The 25,063-nt window shown below is 37.8% G+C and overlaps 2 protein-coding genes across 5 annotated transcripts in view; both read left to right on the forward strand.

The window, feature by feature from the left end:
* The first annotated feature begins 3,232 nt into the window (after window positions 1-3,232).
* LOC121058128 (atherin-like) lies at window positions 3,233-5,752 on the forward strand. Its single transcript, XM_040533217.1, has 2 exons — window positions 3,233-3,595; window positions 5,417-5,752. The coding sequence occupies exons 1-2, from the start codon at window positions 3,272-3,274 to the stop codon at window positions 5,750-5,752; spliced, it is 660 nt and encodes a 219-aa protein (XP_040389151.1). The 5' UTR covers window positions 3,233-3,271.
* Window positions 5,682-25,063, forward strand: part of CFAP74 (cilia and flagella associated protein 74) — a 40,920-nt gene continuing 21,538 nt past the window's right edge. Inside the window, exons 1-19 of one of the 4 annotated variants that reach the window (XM_040533201.1) lie at window positions 5,682-5,874; window positions 6,120-6,237; window positions 7,202-7,292; window positions 8,601-8,744; window positions 9,397-9,495; window positions 11,339-11,443; window positions 12,568-12,741; window positions 13,266-13,376; window positions 14,565-14,667; window positions 15,378-15,535; window positions 16,948-17,158; window positions 17,833-17,994; window positions 19,036-19,209; window positions 20,592-20,710; window positions 22,276-22,342; window positions 22,738-22,827; window positions 23,597-23,798; window positions 24,071-24,183; window positions 24,938-25,060. In XM_040533201.1, coding sequence (XP_040389135.1) covers window positions 6,141-6,237; window positions 7,202-7,292; window positions 8,601-8,744; window positions 9,397-9,495; window positions 11,339-11,443; window positions 12,568-12,741; window positions 13,266-13,376; window positions 14,565-14,667; window positions 15,378-15,535; window positions 16,948-17,158; window positions 17,833-17,994; window positions 19,036-19,209; window positions 20,592-20,710; window positions 22,276-22,342; window positions 22,738-22,827; window positions 23,597-23,798; window positions 24,071-24,183; window positions 24,938-25,060 — 2,343 coding nt within the window. In that variant the 5' untranslated portion in view covers window positions 5,682-5,874; window positions 6,120-6,140. The other 3 variants (XM_040533198.1, XM_040533199.1, XM_040533200.1) reach the window with 3 other exon arrangements.

Consider the following 25,063-nt stretch of genomic DNA (forward strand, 5'->3'; position numbering starts at 1 on the left):
TCCTCCTCCTCTGCCTTTTGCTGCCGCTCAATCCACAACGGCAATTTTAGAAGCAGCCCACGAAGGGAGCGCCGCGGAGGAGACATTTTAAAGAAACTGTAAAGGAAAAGTGGATGTGCAGATACTTAAAGGATGTGCCTGGGGTAAAGTGCTTTATCTTTTCCTGTGGTCGATTTTATTCTTACTAATTAGTACCAATATTTTAAATGCCAACAGAGGGCTGATGGATGAGGGGAATAAGAGAGTGCATTCAGGAGAATAAATGTACAGATTGAATGAAGGAGATTAAATATACAGATCTGTACACAGGCTGTGTGCAGATGTAGTCAATACATGCACAAAAGTACATACACACATATAGAAGTGTACATCATAAATGTCTAAGACTGATGTGGGCTTTCATTTTCTTTCTGATCTCTTCCTTTCTCTGCACGTTCCAGTGGTCGTGCTGGCACCTAGTGCGTGCTAAGGAGGAAAAGACCTGAATTTAGTTGTTGGATTGTCAGATGAAAACTGGTGGTGGTGGAGGAGGGAAACCACAAGATCTTTAATGGAATTTACAGGATGAAACGGAGAACAGAATGATTTTGCCTCTCTAATAGAGCAGATTTACGCCTTTCAGGATATTTCAAGTTGACATTTTTCTGACTCAAGGATGGCTTTCCAATGAGCCATGTACCTACTCTGAGAATTCCTTGGTATTGCTTTTCAGCTGTCATCTGGTTTACTAGTAAAATATGAACACAGATTTCTATACCTTTAGGATATATCTGTTAAAATAGCAAAAAAATCAGCGGAGGCAATTTGAACATTTAGAATGAGAGTTGGTATATGTATGGTACATAGCCATGCATGTGAATGTGTATTTGCGTGTGCGTATAAGACCATGGCAGCATATGCTCTAAAGGGATAGATCTTGCTAAGAATTTGACCATTGAAACAAGTGAAAATACAACAGTGATCCTCTAAAACGATCATTACCAAAATAATTGTATTTCCACACCAAATACACTTTCCTTACAGATTGACCTTGATTCCATGAAAAAGTTCTCTTATGTCAGTGGTTCTGATATTGGGGAAAAAAAGAAGAATATAATGTACATATTTTCGCTGAAATCATTAAGCGAGGTCTTTTTCTTACTTCACCTACCATTTTGCTTCTTTTTCAGCAGCTCTGTAGCCAAAACCAGTAAGTGACTGCCCACAAAATCTTCAATGGAATTGTGATGGGAATGTGTTTGGGTTCAGGAGTGTAATAACTTACGATAATCGATGTATATTATCAAGGTTCTGATTATCCCAGGAAAAATTAACTGTCCCATTCATATCACTGGGCATTGCATAGGGATATTTATCCATTTGCTGTAATCATCTTGAATGATCAAGGTCTTATACTACAAATTTGGATTAATAATGTCAGCATGAATGAGAGAAATATACATGGGGAGTCTTCCAGCACCACTATGATAGTGCCTGGACTTAACAAGATGTCGTGTTATTTTCACAAGACTGATTTAGCTGCCACTTTGTGTCCATATTTCAGAAAAAGAGATGTTCTAAAATTCATTTGCACAAAATCCTAAAATAAATGTGTAACTTCTCTCAAATAAGTAAACTACATTTGATGTAAATGGGCCTTAATTATATCATCTGTATTATATAGAAGAAGGACAAATGCTAGATCACTCAGCCTTGGGTTTAATTGATTTTGCCTACAAATACATGCTTAAGCAAAATATGCCATTTTCATATATATTTGTAAATATATATATACATACACACCCCCACTCAAAATAAGTAATTCCTCTTCACCAAAGGGAAGAGAGAGGATAAAATAATAACAATCGACAATATATTTAATTTCCTACAATTCTAGCAGAATATCCCAAACTCTTTACGGTCAATGCCAGATTAAAATTGCTCAAGAGATTAAAAAACAATTAAAATTGCTATTAAAACATCAAAACAAAACAAAATAAATAAGCACCCCAAATCTTTCTCATCTAATCCTCTTGAAAATAATTGAAGCTTTCCTTTAGCTACTGGCTTGTAACTGTCCAACAGTCTTAAAAGATGGCCCATGATAGCACATTTCTCTCAAGCCTTTGTGTCATTCTGCTAAATTGCTGCCTCTCCTCCATCCATATGGCTGCAGGCACTAGCTTTCATGAAAATATTTGTGTGGTCTGACCTTGCATACGGAGTTCAGACAGACGATAGGACTGCACGGTGGTCCCAACAAAGCCAGGTTTTCACTTCAGAATCTGACAATTTGGAGCTGCCTTCCACGTTTGCTGTTGTACTCATGGAGAACCAGCAGAGCTGGCCAAGCAGTGTGGCGGTGACCAACGTGATACCCAAGTCAGTGCTTCCATCCCATCGGACCATGTCAGTCTATGAAAAGTCAGTGGGCTCCTCCCACGTCTGCACAATTTTGCAAGTAAACATAATTTAAACCATTATTATTTATTAAATAATTAATTGTTATTTTTGCTATATTGATAATTAGCATTTTTTACAGTATTTACATTTTCTCAAGTAGTAAGCGAAGATCACAACTTTGAAATAATATTGTGCTATAATTGAAAATCAGAAACCCACGTTTCAAAAGCTGTCAAGTTTTTTTTTGTTGTTGTTCCTTAACATGTAATGGGTGCGACTCCTTCCTGACTACAGTGCTCAATACTTTTGTAACTGCTGCTGTAAAATAACTTATTGGAGAGCATAATTTGGTGGGATTCAGAAGAAATATGCTCAGTGCTAAATAACAAGTTTTCATTGTCCTTTATTACCTCACAGCTTTGGGAGCATATCAAAAGAACATTATTTAAATTAATTTTACAGTTGCACTGCATTACCTGATATTCTTAATAGATCATTTTCTAAAAGGGACAGGTGGTTTTGCAGCCAGCAAAGTAAAGATGTCATATTGCCAAATATAATTTTTAGAGGCAAAAAAATGTACCACACGGATAATTAGTTTCATTCTCCCACGATTCCACATAAACAGCTCGTGAAAGACTGTTGTGGCAACGTCGCCAAATGTCTCTAGATATATAAATTACACACATATGCCTATTTTTATAAATGAGATTTGGAAATATCGGTAGCAATCATATGGTGGGAATATTTAGCTTATTTCAGAGGTTGCACAAAAATGATTCTTTGTGCTGTATCAATGTCCCATGGCCCCAGCACAACTGTGTCTGTATTTAAATATCAGTATAACCACAATATTATTGTTCCTTTCACCTAAAGCCCTGGATCAGAAATGAAGTTTTTAACTGCTTCCAAATGTTCTGCAGAACATCCAGTTCCTTCCCAAGTCTGTTTATATTTTTTTAACACTCATGAAGTGCAGTGTGGCCACTTTGCCCTCTTCTTCTCTCCTCTGTGCAGAAGACTTGGGACGACATTCCTCACTCTGCCCCAAGCCAGGGCTAGCTCCAGGACTGGAGATGTTTCCCTCACTGCAGATGTGTTGCTCTCAGTGCTGCGCTCTCATCCGGCGGCATCTGGCCATCCTGCTGCGGGGTGCGCTGACAGCAGTGCCCCACTCAGTCTTCCTCGTAACATCTGTAGCAATGACTCACTGGTAAGGTGCTTGTCAATGTTTTGGCATTGTTTACACTCAGATGTTGATCTGTATCATAGAATATGGGCAGAGAAATTGTTTTATGTAATCTGATATGAGCCACACTGCAAAAATTAAGATGCCATTATTGGCATGTCTTCCTGCCTAAATGCTAGAAATCTCCATATATGAGCTGCTGTCACCTTGGAAACGTTCAGAAAAGAAATACCAACTGCCTGAAGAAGCACAGTATGTAGCCATATAGCAAACCAAACTGTCCAGTTCTACCATTTCAAATTGATCATGAGTTGGTACTAAAGTAACTTCACTGAAATGCCACTAAATTTAATTTCACAATGAGAGGACAGCAGGATCTTCATTTATACGTGCTCACTTCTGTACCCAAATTCTCAGAGGTGTATCACTGGTGGTCAGTGCCTACAGGATCTAGAACAGCAGCATCACTGATGCCTTTTTTTGTAAATCTCCGGGAGCTTAAAGCTGGAAGAGATTCACTGATTTCAAGTTGATAAACTGTGATATGGGAGATACGAGCTTGTCTGGGAGACATCATTTAGCACCTTCAGAGGAAGTGCAGATATCTTCTCTCTTGTCGCATCTATGTGTGAGAGGAAAATCTAGACTACCTTGCCCTGGTGACAATTATTCACCCAACATAAAATCACAGCCGGCAGTGTGGCTAGGATGTGGTGCAGTCAGATATAATGGGTAGCGTGCCCTGAAATGACCGGTGCTGATGGGAAGGGGGCTGTTGTAAAACTTAATAATAATCTTTCACATCCTGATTATGAGAGTGTGAGAACAGGCAGGCTTAGAGTTAACAACAGAATCTATTCTAGATCTGCAGAGACATCTATACAGTTAATCACTGAATATTTTTAGCCTACATCTTGTAGCTTTAATCCTGCAAATGTCTGGAGGTAACTTGTTTTATGTAATATGAATAGATGCCATAAAATCAGCAGTTCATGGTATTTTGTGTAAAGAGGTAAGAATGTCCACACATTGCTAAAGAATGAGGACCTATAGCACAATTGTAGGAAAGGAATTGGTGGCTGTGATACATACTGTATATGTTAAATATGTAACAAAGGAAATAAATACTTAAGATTAGTAGCATGTGCTTTCATGTTTAGTATCAAAAAAAATGACCTTACTTCTTTTAGCAAGTATAGGAAAACAAAGAAATATTGTCTACAATGGGGTAACATTTTCAATATACCATAAGTAAATCTGGGAACGCCTCCTATGTACAGAGCAGTCTTTATTCCAACATAGAGCACTGCTCAAGAAATGATGTCCCAGTGTTTCAATAATTTAATCACTTTGAAACTTTGAACAGCTGCACCTCCATAGCATGCCTAGTGCCAAGAGTAATGGGACAACATTCTGCTTTTCTGTGAATTTAATGGCATCATTCTTTGACTTTGTCCAGATAATATGTGGAATAGAATAGGAAGGAAAGTTAACTAATTAACACTCGAAAGCTAAAATCTGGTAACCAAGTGCCTGGTAGCAAGAACACAGGTTCAGATGGTTCCTCTGAGGGAGTATTCCAACTGAGGCACATTTTATGAATAGAGGCATTTAGCTTTACTATGCAAATTACTCAAATATCATCTAAATACTTTTCCACTGTGTGTTTTTGTGCATTCTTGTAACTTGGAGCGTTACAAGGGACCTCCAGGTCGGCAGCTTCTGCTGAAGCAAGGGGAAGTGTTGAGAGTGGGACATCATGATGGGCTGAACGATCACTACACGTAATTTTTGCTGTAATAACCTTTAATTAGAACTAACGATGAAACCCTATTGTCCGACTAGGACACGCTTATTCCCGAAAAGACAGAAAACTCGGACGTCGGGGACCCGCCGCCTTCCAGGACCCAACCCCTTCCAGGACCCAACTCCCTCAGGCGCCGTCCCTCCCAGCTGCCACCACCGGCCCGCAGCCCGCCCAGGCACGCACCACTCCGCGGGGGGGGGTCACGGGGCGAGCACCGCCGGACGCCTCCGGCGGCTGCAGGGGGGGCTCTAAGGGGGCGCCCCCGCGACGCGCCCCCGCTGTGGTTTGCTCCGTTGCCGGGGCAACGCATCCAACGGGCGCGGGGAGGGGCGGCTGTGAGGGGAGGCTTTGAGGGGACGCGGAGGGGGCTGTGAGGGGAGGCGAGGACCCGGGGTCAGGAAAGTGTTGGAGGACGCCAAGGATAGCTTTTCTTTGAGCCGTTCCCTATGAGTTTTAGGTCAGGTGGTTGCCTAAGTGGAGAAAGTGCGTTTGGAAGGTGTGTTTTATTGCTCAACTGCTTATTATATATATATAAATTCTTTGGCATTGTCCTCTATAAGTGATTTGTTGAAATTAATACCCAAAATGTGTGTCTAGTAGAAAGCCATATGATGGTTTCCAGTTATTTCGTGTGAATTAATACTTACTAAATGCTATTAATTCATCTGAAAATGTAGTCATCGCTACTGTGAGTTCTTGGAGATATTTATGTATGTAAATATGGACTCTTCTCTTTGTTAGCCTGGTTGTTGTAAAAGAACCATGAATATTGAAGATAGTAAGTTCAGTGATAAGAATGAAGAGGACCAAAAAACTCTTTCACCATTTCTGGAAGAGGAAGAGAAAGAAGACGAAGCTGGTCAGTGCTCTGATGTGAAAGAATGCTGGAGAGGTGGAAATGAGAAATCTTATTGATAACTTACAAAAAGCCTTTGTTACAGTACAGTTCTAGGGGTGAGACCATATTACAAATCAATGCAATCATTCCAGGAGGTTTTTTTTGTTGTTGTTGTTGTTGTTTTTCTAGCATTACACTGCAACAGGTGTAACTAGTTCAAATCTAACCCATTTTGTTCTGTAGCAGTAAATTTTCACCTTAATTCTGAAAGGCATTTTTGGTTCAGAGTAAATGATGGTGAAAATCAGTATTTGTACGAGCTTGATTCAGCCACTAATACGTTAGCATCTAGTGCCACTTGGGGTGCTCTAGACATCTAGCACAGTCATGGCACAGGTCTTCCCCAGATCCAAATCTGTGAGGTGGCTGGATGCACTCAGATATCTAAGCTGGCTCCAGCTACCTGTTAATAGGCAACTGATTTCTCTAATTGCGTCTAAAAGTATGTTCATAGATGTTACGTCAAGTAATGTATCTACCATTTTATGGGTTATTATATATGGTATATAGTGCTGAATACTGATTTTTATGTTAAGAAAATGTTTATAGGCTATTCTTTTCACTGTCCTTTTCCTGACTACATAAATATTTAACAATATATAAATAATACTTATTAAATAAAGCTTAATAAATACTTCTATCTTCGCTGCAGGTCAGAATAATGAGACGTGTAGCAGGGTGTTAATGTAAGATAAACACAGTAGACTTGGCATTTTCCTGCTTTGGTTTCCAGGTGTACAGTAGCAGTCCTGTGTGGTTTTGTTTTCTTTTCTTTTTTCTTTTTTTTTTAAACATACACTACAGTAATGCTATAAAATGTCATCCCTGAATCTCTATATATTTTGACTTGGCAGCAAGTACACTAGCGCTTTGCATTTTGAAGCTCAAAGTCTCTTTATTAAACTGTTGTTTTATTTTCTATTAGAATACCAGCTTGAAGAAGAGTTGGCTGATAGTGGTAAGATGGGGAACAAGGTCACTTCTGAAGGAGCTGGAGACAAGTCTGAATCTAGCATGTAAATAATTCATTGTTTTGTTAGTAGCTCTAACAACAACTTCCTTTATAGTGGTAATTTACCTTTTCCAGAGAAGGTTTGGTTAATTCAGCTCTATTTTTTTGTCAAATTAGTCATAGGCAATATGCATTTATCTAACACAGTGGTTGCACTATGTTCATGTGGGTTAATCAGCTGCCCTTAAAGGAGCAGTTATTAGCCTGGGTGGTTTTATACCAAGCAATTTACACTAGTAAAACCCAACCAGTTCTCTATAATAATATGTTGTGTTATGTTCATATCCCTCTGTACTTATAGAACATTAGGAGTTGTTGGAAAAAGAGAATTTTGTCTTTTGAAGAATATCAGTGTTGGATTGTAAGTTTCTGAATACATACGGAGTTTTGCACCACTGTGTAAAGTGGATTAGCATAGAACTGGTGAGATGATAGGTTGGTACCACTTTGGTTTTAAAGAAAGTGATAGAGCAGTTTTATTCCTGGTGAAATAAATTTACATGTAACAAAGGTCATGTATGAAAAATAATGCAGTGATTTGAACGTGGCCTTAAGTAGTTGCTGCTCTCTTGACAAAGATCAAAGCACAGTTTGGCCTACTTTGACAAGACTCTTGATCTCTGCCCTGGAGTGACCTGGCATAGGGTTATAGAGCATGATGAAATGCTGAAATAATGTTTATTAATATACGTATGTGGGAAGTTGCATAGCACATATGCCTACTGCCAGTAAATGTTGACAGTGTTACCGTACTCGACAGAGGAAGTCAAAATATGCCAAGATGATTTTTAAAAATAAACAAACATCAACAAAACAAACAAACAACAACAAAAACCCACTACCTTCAGACCTTTTATTTCTGGATGTTTAAATAGAGCAAAATGGTAAGAGGGATTAAGTCACTCGCAGACTGAAGTGTTCTATACGATGTTCTAAACTAATTTAGAATGTTCCCTTTAAAGTTTAAAACTATTGTTCAGGAAAACTGGAATTTGAAAACCTTAGGTATAATCAAGAGGAGCTACAGGCATTTCAAAACAAAGACATGTAATTAATGCACTAAATGTTTGAGTAAGCATTCAACATTAGATACTTAAGTCTGGAAAATCTTGGCTTAAGTGCATGTACTCAAGCTTTTTGTGCTGATTACCTTTATTTTTTCCTTATTATATCGATGATATTTGTATTGGTTTGCTAGAACAAGTAAACTGAAATAAAGAACCCATGAATGCATAAATGGATGATGCACAAATTTCTCATAGCTTTTAAACTTGTCATGTTTTCATTATTCATCATGTCTTTCAATTCAAAGAGAGAGCTTGGAACACTGGAGCGACGTTAATAATATTGGGGCTACGAAGTATGCAGATAGAATTTCCGTATTAGCCTTATACAGGAACCTAAACCGGCTCAACAACGTAGCCAAAGAAAAGGAACTTGTGGTCCAGAAAATCAGGTTAGTGTCGAAGCAAACATAAGGCGTCAGCATAAATGTGCCATCAAATACTGGGTTACTTTACCTGTTTTGCATATGGTTATAGTAATAATAACTTACACTTTTGAAAAAATGAAACACTAATATTGATATTAAAGAAGAGGGGTTTGATCTGGAAGAACTAGATGCTAACTCCTCTGTTACGTTTGCACAATTCTGCGGGTTCAACAGTCAGAAACAATAAATGGAAAAATCATTGTAAACATTTTCTTAACTGTGATGGAAATGTTACATTGGAATTGGTGAAGTTACTCACATACTTTAAAATAAGCACCTGCTACGAGTGTTTTGCTGTGTAAAGGTCAAAAAACTTTCATTGGCAGCAAATGGATCTGAAGAAGGCTAGTGTAAAAATTCTGTTGATGCTGTCGTCCTTTTTTTGGTAATATAAAGTCAGACTAAACTGTTGTTACTTGTCTGGATTTTTAGAGAAAATAATTGAAATTAACAGGGGCTTCTGAAGAACCTCGTAAGATCTAAAAGTGGGATGGTGGTGGGGAGTTGGGGGGGGTTGAAGGAATCCCAGCTGTGAATCTTGACCTTCAAAAAGAAGAGTTTAATGGGACAGAGTAGAGAACTTGGAAAATGTAAACAATCTGTTTATTTGTTTCAGAGATGAGCTGACTACCTGCCAGCTGCGGATCAAAATGCTAGAAAAGCAGCTGGAGTACGTAGACATTGAAATACAAAAAGAGAAGGAGGCTGACAATGTGTAGGTGGAGAATATTTCTGGATGCCAAAGACTACAGGCATCCGCTGTCTTTATCTGTGTGTAATTAATGAGCTAGTTTCCTTTTTTCACTGTGCCATGTTGTTGAACAATTGATAGAATATTTAAGCACATACATTGAGATGTTAATTGGTCAGTGACAAAACCCAACGGTGTTGCATCTTGTGCTGAGAATGGCGATAGCTTGGAAGGCTGTCGTGATGCAAGCGCTGTTGTGCGTGTTGAGCTAGCCAGCAGAACAGTGCATTCCCTCCCAGCTTGGTGAATGCTAATACTGCAATCACCTTCCAGGTGACTTGGTGTTTTCAGCCGTAGCTCCTCCTTCTGAAATAAATAATGGTGCATTAGCTTGGGAATCATCAGTCTCTATGCCTTCAGCTCTAGAGGTAATACTTGGTTAGTTAAATCAGAGTGCTGTAAGAGGTGGGGATTTACAAATGGATAGGGAAGAGGTATGTATTTTAAAGTGGAATCTAGCAACAACTGGTTATTAGATCAGCCTCATTCATTACTCTCAATTATGTTTCTCAGTCTCTCAATCAATTCTATTCAGTATAATCAACCAATACCATTATGCTATGCCACTTTCAGAGGTCATGGTTTTACCTCTGATAGCTATTCCAACCAGGGTTTATATGTATGCCATTTTTTAAATTGTTTTATGTTGTGAAATGCATGAATGCCTTTCAGGAGTAGTTCTGCATGCAGGAGTTGTTCTGAAACACTTTTGCTAGGAAGTAGGAGGCAATTTACTGTACTCCTCACATTTGGTTTAAATAGAAAGAAGTGGGTGGCTTGTGTACCAGGAGCCAGTGTATTGTGAACAAACTTTGCAGCTGCATTTTCTGACCTGTGTTATTCTTTAAGGTAGTGTATCAATGAATGACAGAATAAATAAAGGTAGGATAATTGCCAAAATGGAATAGCTGATTAAACAAAAATAATGAGTGCTAATGAGACTTCTGTGGTGGGTGCTGGTACTCCCTGTTCAGGGTCTCACAGGCACTCTTAATAAGAAAGACCAACAAAGACTGAAAAGCATTGTATGAGGTTCTATACTTATGACAGGACAAATTGTGAGGACTAGATATGCAGGAAAATACCACTTTTTGCATTCTATTATATTACCAAATTAATAGTGAAGGAAGAAGACCGTGTAATTTCTGGCTTATGAAGCTCAAATGCATCCTGTTTTAACACTAATGACAATACTAGCTGCCATTAACATTACTGACACCTGGTACAAAAGTGTGAAGCTGGAGTAGTAACTACAGGTGGAAGATCCATTTCCAGTTTTCGTTGCCAGGATGGAGTTTGTTAATGTAGTCAGTTCAGTGCCTGTGGATGCTGTACTACCTGTGCACTAGTTTTCCTGGGTAGAAAAGCCCAAGGGAAATAAGTGTGTTGCTACACTGCTGTTGTAGCCAAAGTACAGGGGCGATTGTAGTGCCATTTTAAAGGTGAAATCAGTCATGGTTCTCTAGGTTTGCCTAGACTTAATAATGATACTTCTCTTATTAGTTTAAGAAATTAGTTAAGAAATAGTTCAGTTGCTTTAAACTACTAGTCAGTGCTTTTTAAATAAATACTTTTCTGTAAATTTCAGCTGATGTGTAATAGTTTAAAGAAAGCTATGTCTTTGAAGGAACAATGGACACTTAGAAAGCTAAGTAAGAGACTTTGTATAAATTAGTGGAATTCTAATACATAAATGTCAGCTTCAAGCCATTGTTTATTGTTGCTGATTTTGTTTGGGGGGTGATTTCTTTCTTTAATATTCATTGGTTCCATTTTCTTTCTCATTGTTTCTTTTTTAACGTACCAGCGCAGCCCTGTTCCGCCTACAGGCAGTGCACAGGCGACTGTGCACTGAACTGGAGGATGAGAAGGATTTTGAGTTGAAAATTGCTTTGATGCTGAAAGAAAACATGTAAGTGAGGGAATGAGAAAACAGTGTGATGGGAGTCAATCTTTATTATGCTCTTCGTATGATGTTTGGAGAGAAACTCATGAATCTATTAGAAATTGTTTGTAAATACAAGTCTACATGATTTGATGTCATGAGGTTCACTGCAAAGCCTTTTAGCCTAAACTGTTTCATTGCTTAGGAAATGTATTTCTGTGGCCCAGCTCCTGAGTTTGTTTTTCACACACAACGTATTTATTTATTCACGAGTTGTGGCTCTAAACAAGTCCCGGTTTAATTGGAAAATAAGATGGACTAAAGGAGACCAGCTTCTGAGGAAGCATAAATACTTCTAATTTATTCCTCTTACTGGTTCTCACAGGACGTAAAGGAAAAGGTGGAAATTGAGAATGATGGAGATGTAGTAGTACTTTGTATCTTTATGCGAAGTTGATATTGGTGCTTGCAACTGATTGCTCATACATACTACATTATTCATTTATATGAGACATAGTAAAATTGTCTTCCACAGAAGGTAACAGGCAAGTGTGTTTGTAATTTTGCACCAGAGGTACAACTACTGATGCAACTACATAGAGAAGATCATAAGCATGAGCTTATAGACAGGTTTAACCAAGTGATTAACAAGACTACAATACATTCTGCTGCAATGTTGTGTAATAGCTTTAAAATGCTTGACTATTGTGAGATTAGTGATAACTATATTAATCTGTTAATATATATATGTCATATAAATTCCTGCAGCAAAGCATGGAAGAATAAAAACTTACAACCTGTCCTTGAAGTTATTTTCTCTTGAAAAGGGTGGGGGAGAGAGAGGAGGGGAGCTGTTTCTCTAATTTATCTTGTATTTCATGTTTTCTGGGTAAATGTGAATGTAAAAGAGAAGAAGCTTGAACTTTTTTTTGTTGACCAACATTTTTGATGTCTTTAGAACTAGATATGCTGTTACCTGTGAGCCTTAGTCTGAAAGGTACAATTCCCATGTAAGTAACAGTATGGTTTAAAACATAAAAAAAAATTGATAGATTGTCATGTTCACCATAGAGCCTTAGCTACTCAGTAACCTCAAGTAAGTGAAAGAATGCCAATATTTTGGTGCAAACAGATCACACTTTGTTTTAAAGGCTTGAGATGTGGCGGATAGAAACTGAGCAGGGAAAATATGAAGTCCTCCATAAAAAACTTCAAAAAGATGAGGAGGAGCTAGAGACTCAATACCAAGAAAAAGCAGAAGCATGGATTCGTAAGGAAAAAATAGCAGCACTGCAAGCAGAAGAAAATCAGCTGTCAAGAAAAAAGTAAGTGCCTACAAGTCAGACTCTGCTTCCTTTCTCTCTTTTGCTTTTAGATAGTTTGTTATTTTAGGGGTTGAGAAGATTAGTTAATGGAAGTAATAGTGGTATTGTGTTTCTGAGCTGGATGTTGGCTCTGAAATATTGTTACAAGGAAAGAGAATTAACATAAGAATTGCTCAGTCTTGCAGTTACGTAGGTAAAGATTTCTGACATAGTCAACGTGCTAAAGAAAAAATGAATGAATTTTGTCTGAGGAAACCAAATTTATTAGATCAGACTAAGTGCATATGTCTGCATTATTGTTGGATGCTTGGACCTTCTAAACTTGGGATCAAGTTCATCCAAACTTGGAGAGAAAATGGACACCAGTTTAGCAATTTGTAGGGTTTCTGAAAACGAGACTGTACAGAGGGGAGAAAACAGGCTGACTCCATTTCAGAACATACTGATAGACCCCTCAACATTAGATATCATGATGATGCAATGAAGGTTTCTTTAAGCCTGTTGGTTTGCCTGTCTTTTTGTAGAAAAGAAGAGGAAGTCCAGAAAGAATATGAAGAAAGGCATAAAAAAATGCTTGAAGGAGCCAAAAAGAACCATGAAAAAGCAGTCTGCTTCCTGAGAAAAAGCATGGCAAGGTAATCATTAACTTCTTCTCTCCCCTTCCCTCCATCACTGTACTTTATCTGGTGTACAGCCATCTATCCCGTAGCCTTTGAGAAATAATAATTTTTCTGCTAGAAGTGTCTTCTCTGTTACACTTGGGAAGTTTCTGCTGCCGTGCCAGTGCTGGGAAGCCGTCAAATCTTACATGGCACAAAAGGACTTGAAAAAAGAAAATCCACTGGCAGTTCTAGTAGCTTAAGGGTCTGTTTTTGATGAGATGCAGGGGATTCTGACCACTTGTAGACATTAAAAAATTATATGAAAAACTTTTACGTGTGTATGGGTTATTAACTGTAACAGAATCCCAGGTTTGAAACTCTGCCAGGTTTGAAAGCATTCTGCCTTTCTATTATTACCTCTGAAATGTGGTAACGTAGCTGTCTGGCAAAATAGATTCATAGGGCATTTCTCTGTGCTCCTGTTCTCTTACGGTGGATGGTAAATTAAATGTTTCCTTCACAGGTTTGTGTTTATATAATCACTATGATATTAAATTATTTTGCATCTAAAGAAACTGTAAGCATTTGTTACTTTAACTTGTATATTAGGACTTAATTGAAAAAGTGATTGAAATAATTGTGCTGTTTTTATGGTAGTTTATTTTTCCTTAGATGACACGTACAAACTCACAGTAATTAAGATAAACAAACTGAACCAAATCAGTTGATATTTTTTGCTGAATAATGTATCAAATATATACATCTTAGTAATTATTTTCTAGTTTGCCATTAAATTAAGTGGGATACTCAGACTTGATTCATGCTCACATATTTCTAGGTCTTACAGTTCCTAGGGTTTATTTTTAGCATGGCTACAAATGGTTGGCTTGTGTGAAGTTCAATATGTAATTGTTTAGATATCGATTATATGAGCAACACCTGTTTTCTAGACATATATCATAATGTGAAACGCATTCTTCGTATTCAAAATTTGAGTTGTTGAGCAAAATGGTTGAAAGCCTGTTGGCACTTTTAATTTGAGTGATACTGTATATAGAAGACTCAACTGTTCCACTTTACCCACACCCAGTATCATAGTAAACACAGAGACTTGCAGAAAGTATGTTTGGTGATATACACAATTACTATCTGTCAGGTTAAACATTCTAATACTAAAATCTTCCCAGGATTTGAGCCTGAAAGATTTTACTCTGCTTACAGAATTCATGAGGAGAATGCAAAGGAAGAAGTGAAAACTCAGGAGCATATGGAGAAAAGGATACAAGCTGTGCTCTCCCTGAAAAACAGCATAACTTCCAATAGGGTACTGCTGCTGTGGCTTAGATGGGGAATGAGGAAATTAACTTGTTAGACTGCGAGTTTTTACTGAAAGTAATTCCAGTTTTCACTGCAGAATTGTTGTGTGACGCTGCCATATCGTAGATCAAATCTTTTTTTAAACGGGAGAACTTAACTATAGGAGTAATGGTGTTAGTATGGGCAGTATTAGTATTTTGACGCTTCTACTTAGAGAGTTTATTCTGTGAACAACCTAGCTGCCAAGGTAGGGTAACTTTATTGAAAATAATGCATACTACAAGTAATTCTCAAAACTTGGCCAGAAGTGTGCCCAGTTATTTAGATCGCCGAAGAAATACTTCATATGGAGAAAACAAATGAAGAAAAACAGTTACTTAAGAATTTAAATAATGTAAATTAAGAATTTTAGAGCTAAGCTACTTCCCTCACCTGCTTGTGTTCTGTAGAGTCTGAGGGAGTGATCTTAATTTAATACTGATTTGATAGGAGCTGTAAGGGTAAAAATGTAGCCCTGACCTAGTCAGAGCTTTCTGCATCTCCAGCATACACGGACTACTGACAGCTTAGTTGACTATTGTGGAGATCAAAAGCAGAAAGTTCTATCTCAGAGAAAGCTACCACAAATTTCTACTTGGATAAGGGGACCAAATTCTCTGTTTGATTTTCTTTAATATGTGAATCAAATATGTAACTGTGGTTTATTTGTTTTCACAGGAAAAACTTCAAGCACTCCAGGCTTGGAACAAAGCAATGGCCTTTGAGGCAAAGAAAGAGGAGTTGAAGAGGAGGGAGGCCATCCTAGCAGAAGGAGGCAATGTTGCCAAGGAAATTTTTCTCCATAAACGACTGTTACAGCATGAAAGAGAGAAACAGTAAGTATTCAATTCTGATACCACACTCCCAGTTGCTTACTGATGCTCATGCAGAAATACATTGGATCTCTTAATCAGATTCTGAAAACATAACGTATATAGTACTATCTCAAGAGAGGGAACTCATTCTTGTACTCTGCATGTGTGATATTTGTGTAGCCTGTTATAAGCAACTTGAAATTCGAGCTTATGTATTATTCAGAGAACCAAAGTTTAGAGCCCATGTTCTGATTACTGCAGAGGAGGTAAACTACCCCAGGAGGGCAATTCAGTGAATATAAACTGGATGCCTGAAATAACTGTACTTCTGTGTTTCCTGAACGCTGTCCATATAAACACTGAATGGCTTTCTTAGGCTTTTACAGACCAGCTTTGGAAGATTGCACTGCAGTAAGGTCAGAAACGAAGTACTCTCCTTCCTGCTTTTTTTGTTCGAAATCGCTCCTCTGCCTTTTAGCACAATTGACAGGAATGTGCCTGTATCTCTGCTGTCTACTGCAAAGCTTAATAATTTCATTAACTCCATCTGAAGATGAATTTGAGCTAAGGTACTAAACAGAGGGTGGTTGAGGTATGTGTTTCTGCATACTGGCTCATCTACGAAGGCAGTAACCTGTAGCAAATGTTAGAGATTTAATAAGCGAAGGTTCAATAAGTATAAGTTTTGATAAATAAGGCTTCAGTCTTGATAGCAAAAGCGGTATTATATACATTCTAAAAATCCTGTTAATAAAACAAGTGTATCAGTTTGTACAGATCTGCAGGAAATATCTAACTCTTTTTAAGTTTAATCTTTTGTCTCTCTTCACTTTGCTTGCTTTCTCCCTTTTACTGTTTCCCTTTGCAGGCACAGGGGAGACGAGTTTGTCAGTCTTAATGTTAGCTGTGTTATTTGAAGAGGTGAAAGTCTGTATTAGAAGGGATCTTTAGCGTGCATAATATCTGTTGCAGAAAATGGTGTGTTAAGCTGCTGGTATTAAAACATTAAATGATCTGCCAAGTGTGTCATGGCAATATAGTCGTACACAGCTTTGAATTTGTGTCTTCCAAGTTCAGTATGTATGGCCTTACCTTTTACCCTTCTTTCTCTCTTTATTAAATCCACTGGATTTCAGATAGGCAATTTTCTTTAAATTGCCTATTAAGTTCAGAAAATTATTTCAAAACTTTTTTTTCAGTAATGATGACTGATATGTTTGTGAACTCCTCAACTTCTAAAACGCTCTAATTGGATATGTTTATATAAATATATTTAGCTTCTGAATCCCATTGCATTTTTACACACGTTACCACTGCTCCCAATTTAAAGATTTAATGCTTAGCTTAAGGGCTCAAAAGAAACTGGACTGTAATTAATGTTATTAGTAAACAACCGTGGTTGGTTTAATGTTTCTTAAAATATTTTATTACAGAGCTTTTAGAGAACAGCAGAAGTCAAGAAAAATTGAGATTGTATCTCGAATTTTACAAGAAAAAGCATCCATTTGTAAGCAGAAAAATCGTCAGTCATGTAGTAAGGCAAGTAAGAGCGGTGGTAAACTTAAGGATTCTTTACTGTGGAGAAAGAAAACATGGCACTATATTGAGAAGTCCTGCAAACATCCAGCTGGAGCAATATCACAGGTAAGCAAAGGTCTAAGAATAACCATCTTTATTTTTTTGGTGGTTTTTTTTTTGTCAGAAAGGTAGGAAAGTGAGTTTTTCTTCTGCCTCTGAATAGCACAGGCTACAACCAAATACCAGACAGTAAAGCGCAAGTGGAGAGTAATTTCTCCCGTTAGATCTCTTGACGGTTGCTAATCTCTCTTTTCTAGTATTTTTATGACATAAGCTTCCTGTTTGTTTTTTGGTTTTGTTTTAATTGATTTGCACAATATTAGAGGGAGTACTGGCCTGGAAAGTAAAGGTGGGATGAATTGAATCCCCTGATGAAACTAGTGGTGTCATGGAATCTTTTAGGTGTTTTAAAAAAGGGGAGAGGGGAGAAGTTGTTAGTGAAAATAGCAAAACAACCAAGTCCTTGGTTATCATGTAATACACAAAACAGTCAAAAAAACTGCACAGCTGGTATTCCTGTGCCTGAGGCCTAGTTTCTAGCCTCCCATAGATGCTTGTTACTATAAGATTTTGTTTGAGTTGTGTGCTTTAGGAAGGGATTGACTTAAGTTGTCTTCTTCAGCCCTGGAGTTTTATAGACCAGTCACTTTGTATTAAAAGATGTCATAGGAGGCTGTTAAAGTAACTGTCCTCTGGTAATTTCTAATGATATCTTCAAAATTTATTTTCTCTCACAAAAGTTGAGGTGCTCACCAGCTGAGGAACAAGCTGATGGAGAGAGAACTGCTTTTGTAGGAGATGATGTGCTCTGTGAAAGTGTTGAAGATGAGAAAGAGAAGGACGAGACCTTAGTAGAACCAGAGTTCCCTGGACTTTGGAGTCAAGAATGTGACTTGCACAAGGTAAAAGTTGTGATATCTTCCCTTAAAAATCAGAAATAAATAGATGTGGATATGTATTTGTCCTGTTATTAAGTTAAAGTCTAGAAAACTGTTTAAATTATTCTTAAAAACATCTTAATGGATTAGAAAATTCTCATTTCCCTCTCTAGTAGTTATATGTATCTGAAGTAATGATACTGGCAGGTGCTGTTTTATGAACCTTGCTTAAAAATAATAAACCGTTTTTGCAGTTAAAATGCAGTCTTTATTACTTAAATACAGAGATTCAGAGATTGAGATGTGAGAAAGTTATCAGGATACTTGCTGTTTGACACTATCTTCGTAGTTTTCTCTTAAGGAGAAAACACTTCAATTTTAGTTCAGAGATATGTGAAGACATATATCACATTATATTCACTTGTTTGAGTTTTAAAACAAACAAAGAAAACTGGACATGACTTTCTGTTGAATTGGCAACACATTACTTTATGTGGAAACAATTTCTTCTATCCCAAGCTAAGCAAAGAAAAGTATATTTTCTCCAAAGCAACAGTGTTCCATACTTTAAACAGAAGTAAGTAATAAACAGGTAGAGTGGAATTGTGTAGTTACAATCTTAAATGTTATTCCAAGGTACCCTTCCGTATACTGCTTTTTTGAGATGTAGATCTTTAAGAGCAGACTTCAGAATCCATCAGAAAGGAGCAATGTCAGTATGTATCCATGTGCTTCAAATGAAAGAAGCACTGGACCATAACTGAAATGTTCCAGTGAAGTTAGCTGATTCTCTCTGAATGTTTGTTCAGGAAGTGGAGAAAATAACCCATTTGCTGCCATTAAAAACAGAATGTTCTGGTGTTGGATTAATATAATACAAAACAATGGAAAATAAGTTAAGTTCTTCATGTACAAGTTGGGAAACTGAGTTTGATTTGGCGAGCAGCAAAGGCTGGCCAGGTACTTAAAGATTCTGATCACAGAAATTTCTACCTTGATCTACAGATTCTATGATCACAGTTACTTCCTTAGGTCATAGAGTTTTTTATTGATGCTCCTTATTAGGTACCCAGCGAAGACAAGGATACAAAGCAGCTGGCTCTGAGTGTAGTGAAAAGAGAGATTTTTGAGAAAAAAATGGAGGACTTCCAAACTACGGTTTCTCACAAGCAAATAGTGTCTGGTCATGAACCTAAGGGACGTACTTTCTATAGTAAACCAAGCTACGTTCATTTCAAGGTTAGTGGCTGTCCTGCACAGTGTCTAACCCTGCCTACCAGGAGTAACTTGGGTAGACGGCTAAGCACCACACAGCCACTTGCTCACTCTGCCCTCACCCAAGTGAAATAGGGGAAGAGGAAAACTTGGGGATTGAAATAAAAAGTGTTCAAGTAAAGTGGAAGAAGAGAAAGCAAATAAACAATACCAAGGCAAATGCTCAGCACTCCCTTATGGGTAGATGCCCAGCCAGTTCCCAAGCGAAAGGTGGCTAGGCATCTCCCTTTTTATTGCTGAGCACGGTTATATGGTGTGGAACGTCTCTTTGGTTAATTTGGGTCACCTGCCCGTTGTGTCCCCTCACAGCCTCTTGTATTCCCCCCAGTCTATTCACTGCAGGGGCAGGGTGAGAAACAGAGGCGGCCATGACTCTGTGCAAGCATTGTTGGGCTGTAGCTGAAACATGAGTGTATTATCAGCGTGGTTTTGGTCACAAGTCTAAAACACAGCACTAAACCACATGCTATGAAGAAAAACAAGCCCGCTACTGCCAAACCCAGTGCGTTGAATTGAACAGGTGTTTAGTCAAACCTGAAACAGTGCTTGCCTTTTTCTCTAGCAATCTCTCAGGGAAGTTATGTAGTCAGATTAACTAAGATACTTAGTTTTAAATACAAAATAGTTCCTTTATTTAAATAATGTTGGAAAGATGAGCAAATGAATGGAACACAGTCTAACAATATGTTTCATCCTTTTAAAAGGCAGTACAACTGTTACCTATGTATTGTTTGTACATACATTATTAATATAAGATAATGAAGAAGGCCATGATTTCCACTGTGAAGTAAAGGTTGCAGTTTGCAAGTGACTGTAATACTATACTGGTCAGGAAGAATCTGAGTTTATCAGTTTATACCTGCATTATAATCTGCAAGCATAAGAAAGTAGTGTTCTGCCTGTTTTTTTCTTTGCACTCGAAAAGGCTGCCAGTGCAGCCTATCAGGTAGTAATTGGAACTGTCAGAGACACGTGCTGCCAGGCAGACAGCCTGCAGGACTCTGCTTGTCTTGTGGTAGTGAATACCCAGTTATACAACTTTCATGGCAGGAAAATACAGACCAGCTTGGCACGTTAGCTGTGCATACACCAAGATAATGTTGCTACGTCTATGAAGTATGAGTTACCAGCTCTATAGGTTGTATCTTTGAATTGGATTTGTTTGGATCAGGGCAGTGCTTTCTGAATTTATACAATACTTTGCACTATAAGCATGACTGCAGTAAAACTAGTTGCTTTTGTCATTACATGTGTACGTGCTACTTACTGTAATTCATACCTTGTGTGATATTCCTTTATAATGTGATATTCCTTTATATAACACACCTTGTGTTTGGTATTTCAAGGATTTTGATGTTGGTAAAATCTACAAAAAGAAGATAGTTTTGACAAATGCATCCTACAGTGTTAACTTCTGCAGACTGGTGGGAATCAGTGAATGGCTGAAGGACTTCATCACCATTCAGTAAGTAAAATTGACCATAAATGAGTAGTTTCTTTTACCTTTGTACCACAACAGGAGATGTAATCAAATTCCATTGCAAATTAAGATAGGTGTATGTAATGAAGATCTATCTAAATTATATTCCATCCTTGTGTGATGTGGAAAAGAACTGTCTCAGAGCTGAGAAGAGACTTACAATCTGAGTTGTATGTATGTCATTGGCTCCTGTAGTGGTGAGAGGGTGCAGTCCCTAATCTGTGGGAGGCAACGTACACCCATGGATACTGCTAGCCCTGAGCAAGTAGAAAGCTTTTTTCAAAAATGTCAGACCTGTTGAAAAACAGGAAAAGGATCTCCTTGTAGGTACAAGGAGGTAAAATACTTTTTCCAGGTACCTAGCAACAAATAACCTACACCTATTTTGAAAATATCCAATACATCTAAGCTTTCATGGTGTCAGCTGTTTACATCTCTTGCACAGTTACAGACATGGCATTCGAGAACTTATTTCAGTGACAGATGCTCTATTTGCCAATGTAGCAGCAATATTCTAATGCTTAAAGAGCATTATTACATCTCAGTGCAATGGCAGTCTATAACAATTCATTCTTAGTGTAGTGTTTCCACGTGTGTTTTGTATATGTAACCCATGGTGTTTGGCAGCACGTGCTCTAAATCAAACTTTTATCAAGGTAATATTTGAAATAGAAGGGGGTTATTCCTTCAGGTCTTTCTCAGGAGAAACTGGTAGTGACCTGTTCTGAAGCTCAGCATACAGCAGCTTTTTTTTGCCTGTCTGCTTAGATTTTAAGTTCCTGTATCGTGAAAAGTATTCCATTTCTGTTTGAAAACATTTCATCTTGGTTTTGGTGTTTTTTAGTTCTGATTTGATGCGATTGTGATTAACATATATGTTGTGTTTCAGTGTGGCCCAGTTTGCTCAGGTATTCCCATGGCTAGCAACATCCAGTTATCTATTTTCTCTAGCCTGTTTTCATCAGGCAGAATAGGGCTCTAGTTGTGCCTTAGTAATTTCATTTAGAGTGCAGCTGTGAGACTTCTTGTCTTCTGATGGGCATTTTGTTTGCATCCCAGAGACCGTGAAATGAGGCATTGAAGTGACTGGCAGTTGCTATTCAAGATAATTTTGATGCCGCTTGCAGCAGGCAGCACGTTCTCTAATCATTTGCAGCAACCTGCTTTTTTCCTCTTCATTTCCTTTTTGGATAGTGGGGATGTTAGAGTAGTCAAAATTGATGATGGAAGACTGCTTCCTAAGTGTTAGAATAGGTGATTGCTCCATAGTATTAGTAATAATGTTATTGAGCTACAGCTTCACCAGTTGCCTTGTTTGTAAAGTGAATGTGATAATTCTTTCCTTTTAAAAGCTAAGACTTTGAGTAAAACCTCAAAGAATCAGCCTTTGTTGTTTTACGGTTACACTAGAGTTCTGTAGTTTTTCATTAATCTTGTGCTGATTTTCTGGAGTAATAAATTAATCCAAGTGGAAAAGTATTATATAAATATTCTTTGCCATGTTTCATACATAGGTTCAGTTTGGAATTTTATGTTGCTTATCTCCATAGGTTTGAGCCACCTGGCAAAATGTCTCCTGGAATGTCCTGTGAAGTAGGAGTAACCTTTAAGCCAGCGGTAAGTGCACCTAAGTGATAGTTACACGGTGATGAGAATCCTAGTGTAATCCACTAGCCTGATTAAAAATATTTTTTTTAACTGTTAACAAGAAAACAACCTACAATTCTAGAAGAGGTACTGTTGTACCTAGAACTGTGTGCGTGTTCAAGCACTGTTGCATTGTAATATGACGTTTTCTAAGGGTGCATTTTAGAAAAATGCTTATCAAAAGATATTGCCCAGCTCAAGTTAGCCAGGCAGTTAACAAAAACTGTCTTGAAGTGCAAATGTAGAATCTGTAGACATGCATTTTAATGTGTTAAAGAATGAATAAAAATATTTTTCATCAGACTTGATCAAATAGACTGAATCTTGCAAATTATTTGGCTGCGGGCTTTGTTTTTGTGTTTTAGATAGATGAAAATCTGGAAGGAGAAGTCATGTTTATGGCCCAGACAGGTTCTTTTTCTGTTCCATTGAAATGTACAGCCAAGACGTGCATTGTAAGTGACTGCTTAAATATTTTCAAGTCAGTGTAACTGCAGAAAACTTGAGATAACATAAACATTATTTAAAATATTTAGTAAGAGGTATTTATATTTCTTTTACCCTATTAAATGGATAGTCTCTTCACAGAAAACAATTTCTTAGCTTCCAGCAAGACCTTCCCAGTACCGGGAGCAGGATACTGGCAAGTTAACCAAGTTGTCTGTCTGTTTGGTGCTTGAACTTGAATCGTACGCCTTTTGTTATCACATACCCAGTAACAAAGTTGATGAAAACTCAGCATGAAGTAGCATATTACTCTTTATACTGGTTGTAAACCATGAAAGCTCAGGGAAACAAGACAGGAGTGTTTAAAAACTGATATGTAGTCCCTGTATGACATTGAATGCTTGCTTGGCAGCCTGATGCTAGTAAGACCATCTTACTGTAGTACAAGAGTAAAAATGCTGAACTGTTTTGTAAATATTATCTACATCCAGAGTAACTACCTGAAGAATTAAGAAAGCTGCTACTATGAACAGAATTTAACCTGTTGTTCCCACTGTCATATAGTGGACTGAAATGCAAGTGGCTCAGTTTAAATTGTTCAAATTAGTTGGCTTCTACAAAAAGGCAGAAGAGTGCCCATAGTTTGTCATTATTTGACACTGTCTTTGAAATGATAATAAGAACTTTGAAGTCCTATTCTTGAAAAGGTGGATGCTTATTTAATTGACATGGCTGACTATCTAGGGTAGTAGTAATGAATAGTTTATCTTCCTACAGCTGGCACTAGATAAAGTGCTCATTGACTTTGGCACTCGTGTGGTGGGAGAGACAATTTCACGGACCATCAACCTGACAAACACTGGCGCTTTGGGAACAAGATTCAAAGTTCAGGCGTCAGCAGGTGACAGTAGTACATGCAGAGCAACAGCAAAATCTTCTCCTGGAAATACTGCTCTTAAAGCCCAGTTTAAGCTTTCAGGTGAATCTGCATTTCTAGGCATAACAAAGTCCAACATATACATTATCCTCCTGAAACAATGTTGTTATCCTGCAATGGGAAGCCTGGTGCCTAATATGGACTTCTGGACTAGAATGAAGTTGTATGGCTAAATAGAAGTTTGTTTCTAGACATTTCCATTTTCCCTCCTTTGGGCTACATTATTGGGTTTGCAGTATTGACCAAAATCAATGTATTTGTGCTCTGATGTTTAGTGAATAGATGCACAATTCCCATATTTCTTTTTTCTTCAGAACAACTTACGCAAGGTGCATTAAGTTTCAGATCGGATCTAGACACAGATAATGCACATAATTTAATGGAACCTTCTCCCGAAGAAACGTCACACGAAATTATGCTGGGAAAGGTAACGAATATCCTGAGTTACAAGATTTTTGGTAGTCTAAGCCTACATCAAAGGGAGTTGTCTTGACTCTAGTGTGAAATGCTTAAGTACACAGTCAATTTCAAGCCCAGTATTACAGTTAATTGTTAAAATAAAATAACATTACGTATTAGTCCTTTATTTTGATTTATAAAAGTATTTGAGCTGAAGGAGTTTCCATATACATTTACATTTCCTATAATTTAAGTTTTTTTGTAGTCAAACTGATTTTTTCGGCTGTCAGTTCATTGTATATGAAGTCACGAACTTGAGCCATATTGAAGAATCTATGTATAAGAGTTCAGATACTAGCTCTTATTAGCATTTATAGCTTCTTCCTATCCATAAAAAAGCAGGAGCACTTCACACTGCATTCAGTAGCCCTAGGCAGCTTCTTTATGTATTAGGTACATATTCACCAATGTGATGGAAGCACTTTGGTTAACCACATAATCTACCTGTCATACAGAGTTTTGCAGTAAAAAGGAACTCAGTAAGATTCTGACCATGCCTGGCTGTTAAACCATGGCATCCCAAGCTTTTTCCCCCACAACAAACCTTGTAAGGAGTTACTGATACATTTTTCCCTTGCGTAGTTTATTCCGTCTATGGAATGAGGTGTAGTAGTGTGTTTGTATAGTAAGAGCATAAACTCCTTCTTTATTTCATTAAAATTTAGGGCTAATGACAGTAAGAGAGTCTGACTTTTATTAAAAATGTGTTACTTCCTGTTTAGGTTACTGAAGGGGAAATTGGACCCTTCAGCTCAGTCAAGCTTCAGATTATATTTGTCCCAGCTATCCCTGGGGCTGTACGGGCAGAGTTTGTGATCGTGTTTGACAACTCAGACTGCAAACCAGTG

This window comes from Cygnus olor, chromosome 21, assembly GCF_009769625.2.
Source record: "Cygnus olor isolate bCygOlo1 chromosome 21, bCygOlo1.pri.v2, whole genome shotgun sequence".
In the NCBI taxonomy this organism is placed as follows: Eukaryota; Metazoa; Chordata; class Aves; order Anseriformes; family Anatidae; genus Cygnus; species Cygnus olor.

Bases quoted from the DNA above. Each gene is read 5' to 3' on its own strand.
- LOC121058128 (XM_040533217.1), top strand. From the start codon at position 3,272: ATGAAGTTTTTAACTGCTTCCAAATGTTCTGCAGAACATCCAGTTCCT. The intron at 3,596-5,416 runs GTAAGGTGCTTG...TTGTCCGACTAG, and splicing joins TCTGTAGCAATGACTCACTG to GACACGCTTATTCCCGAAAA.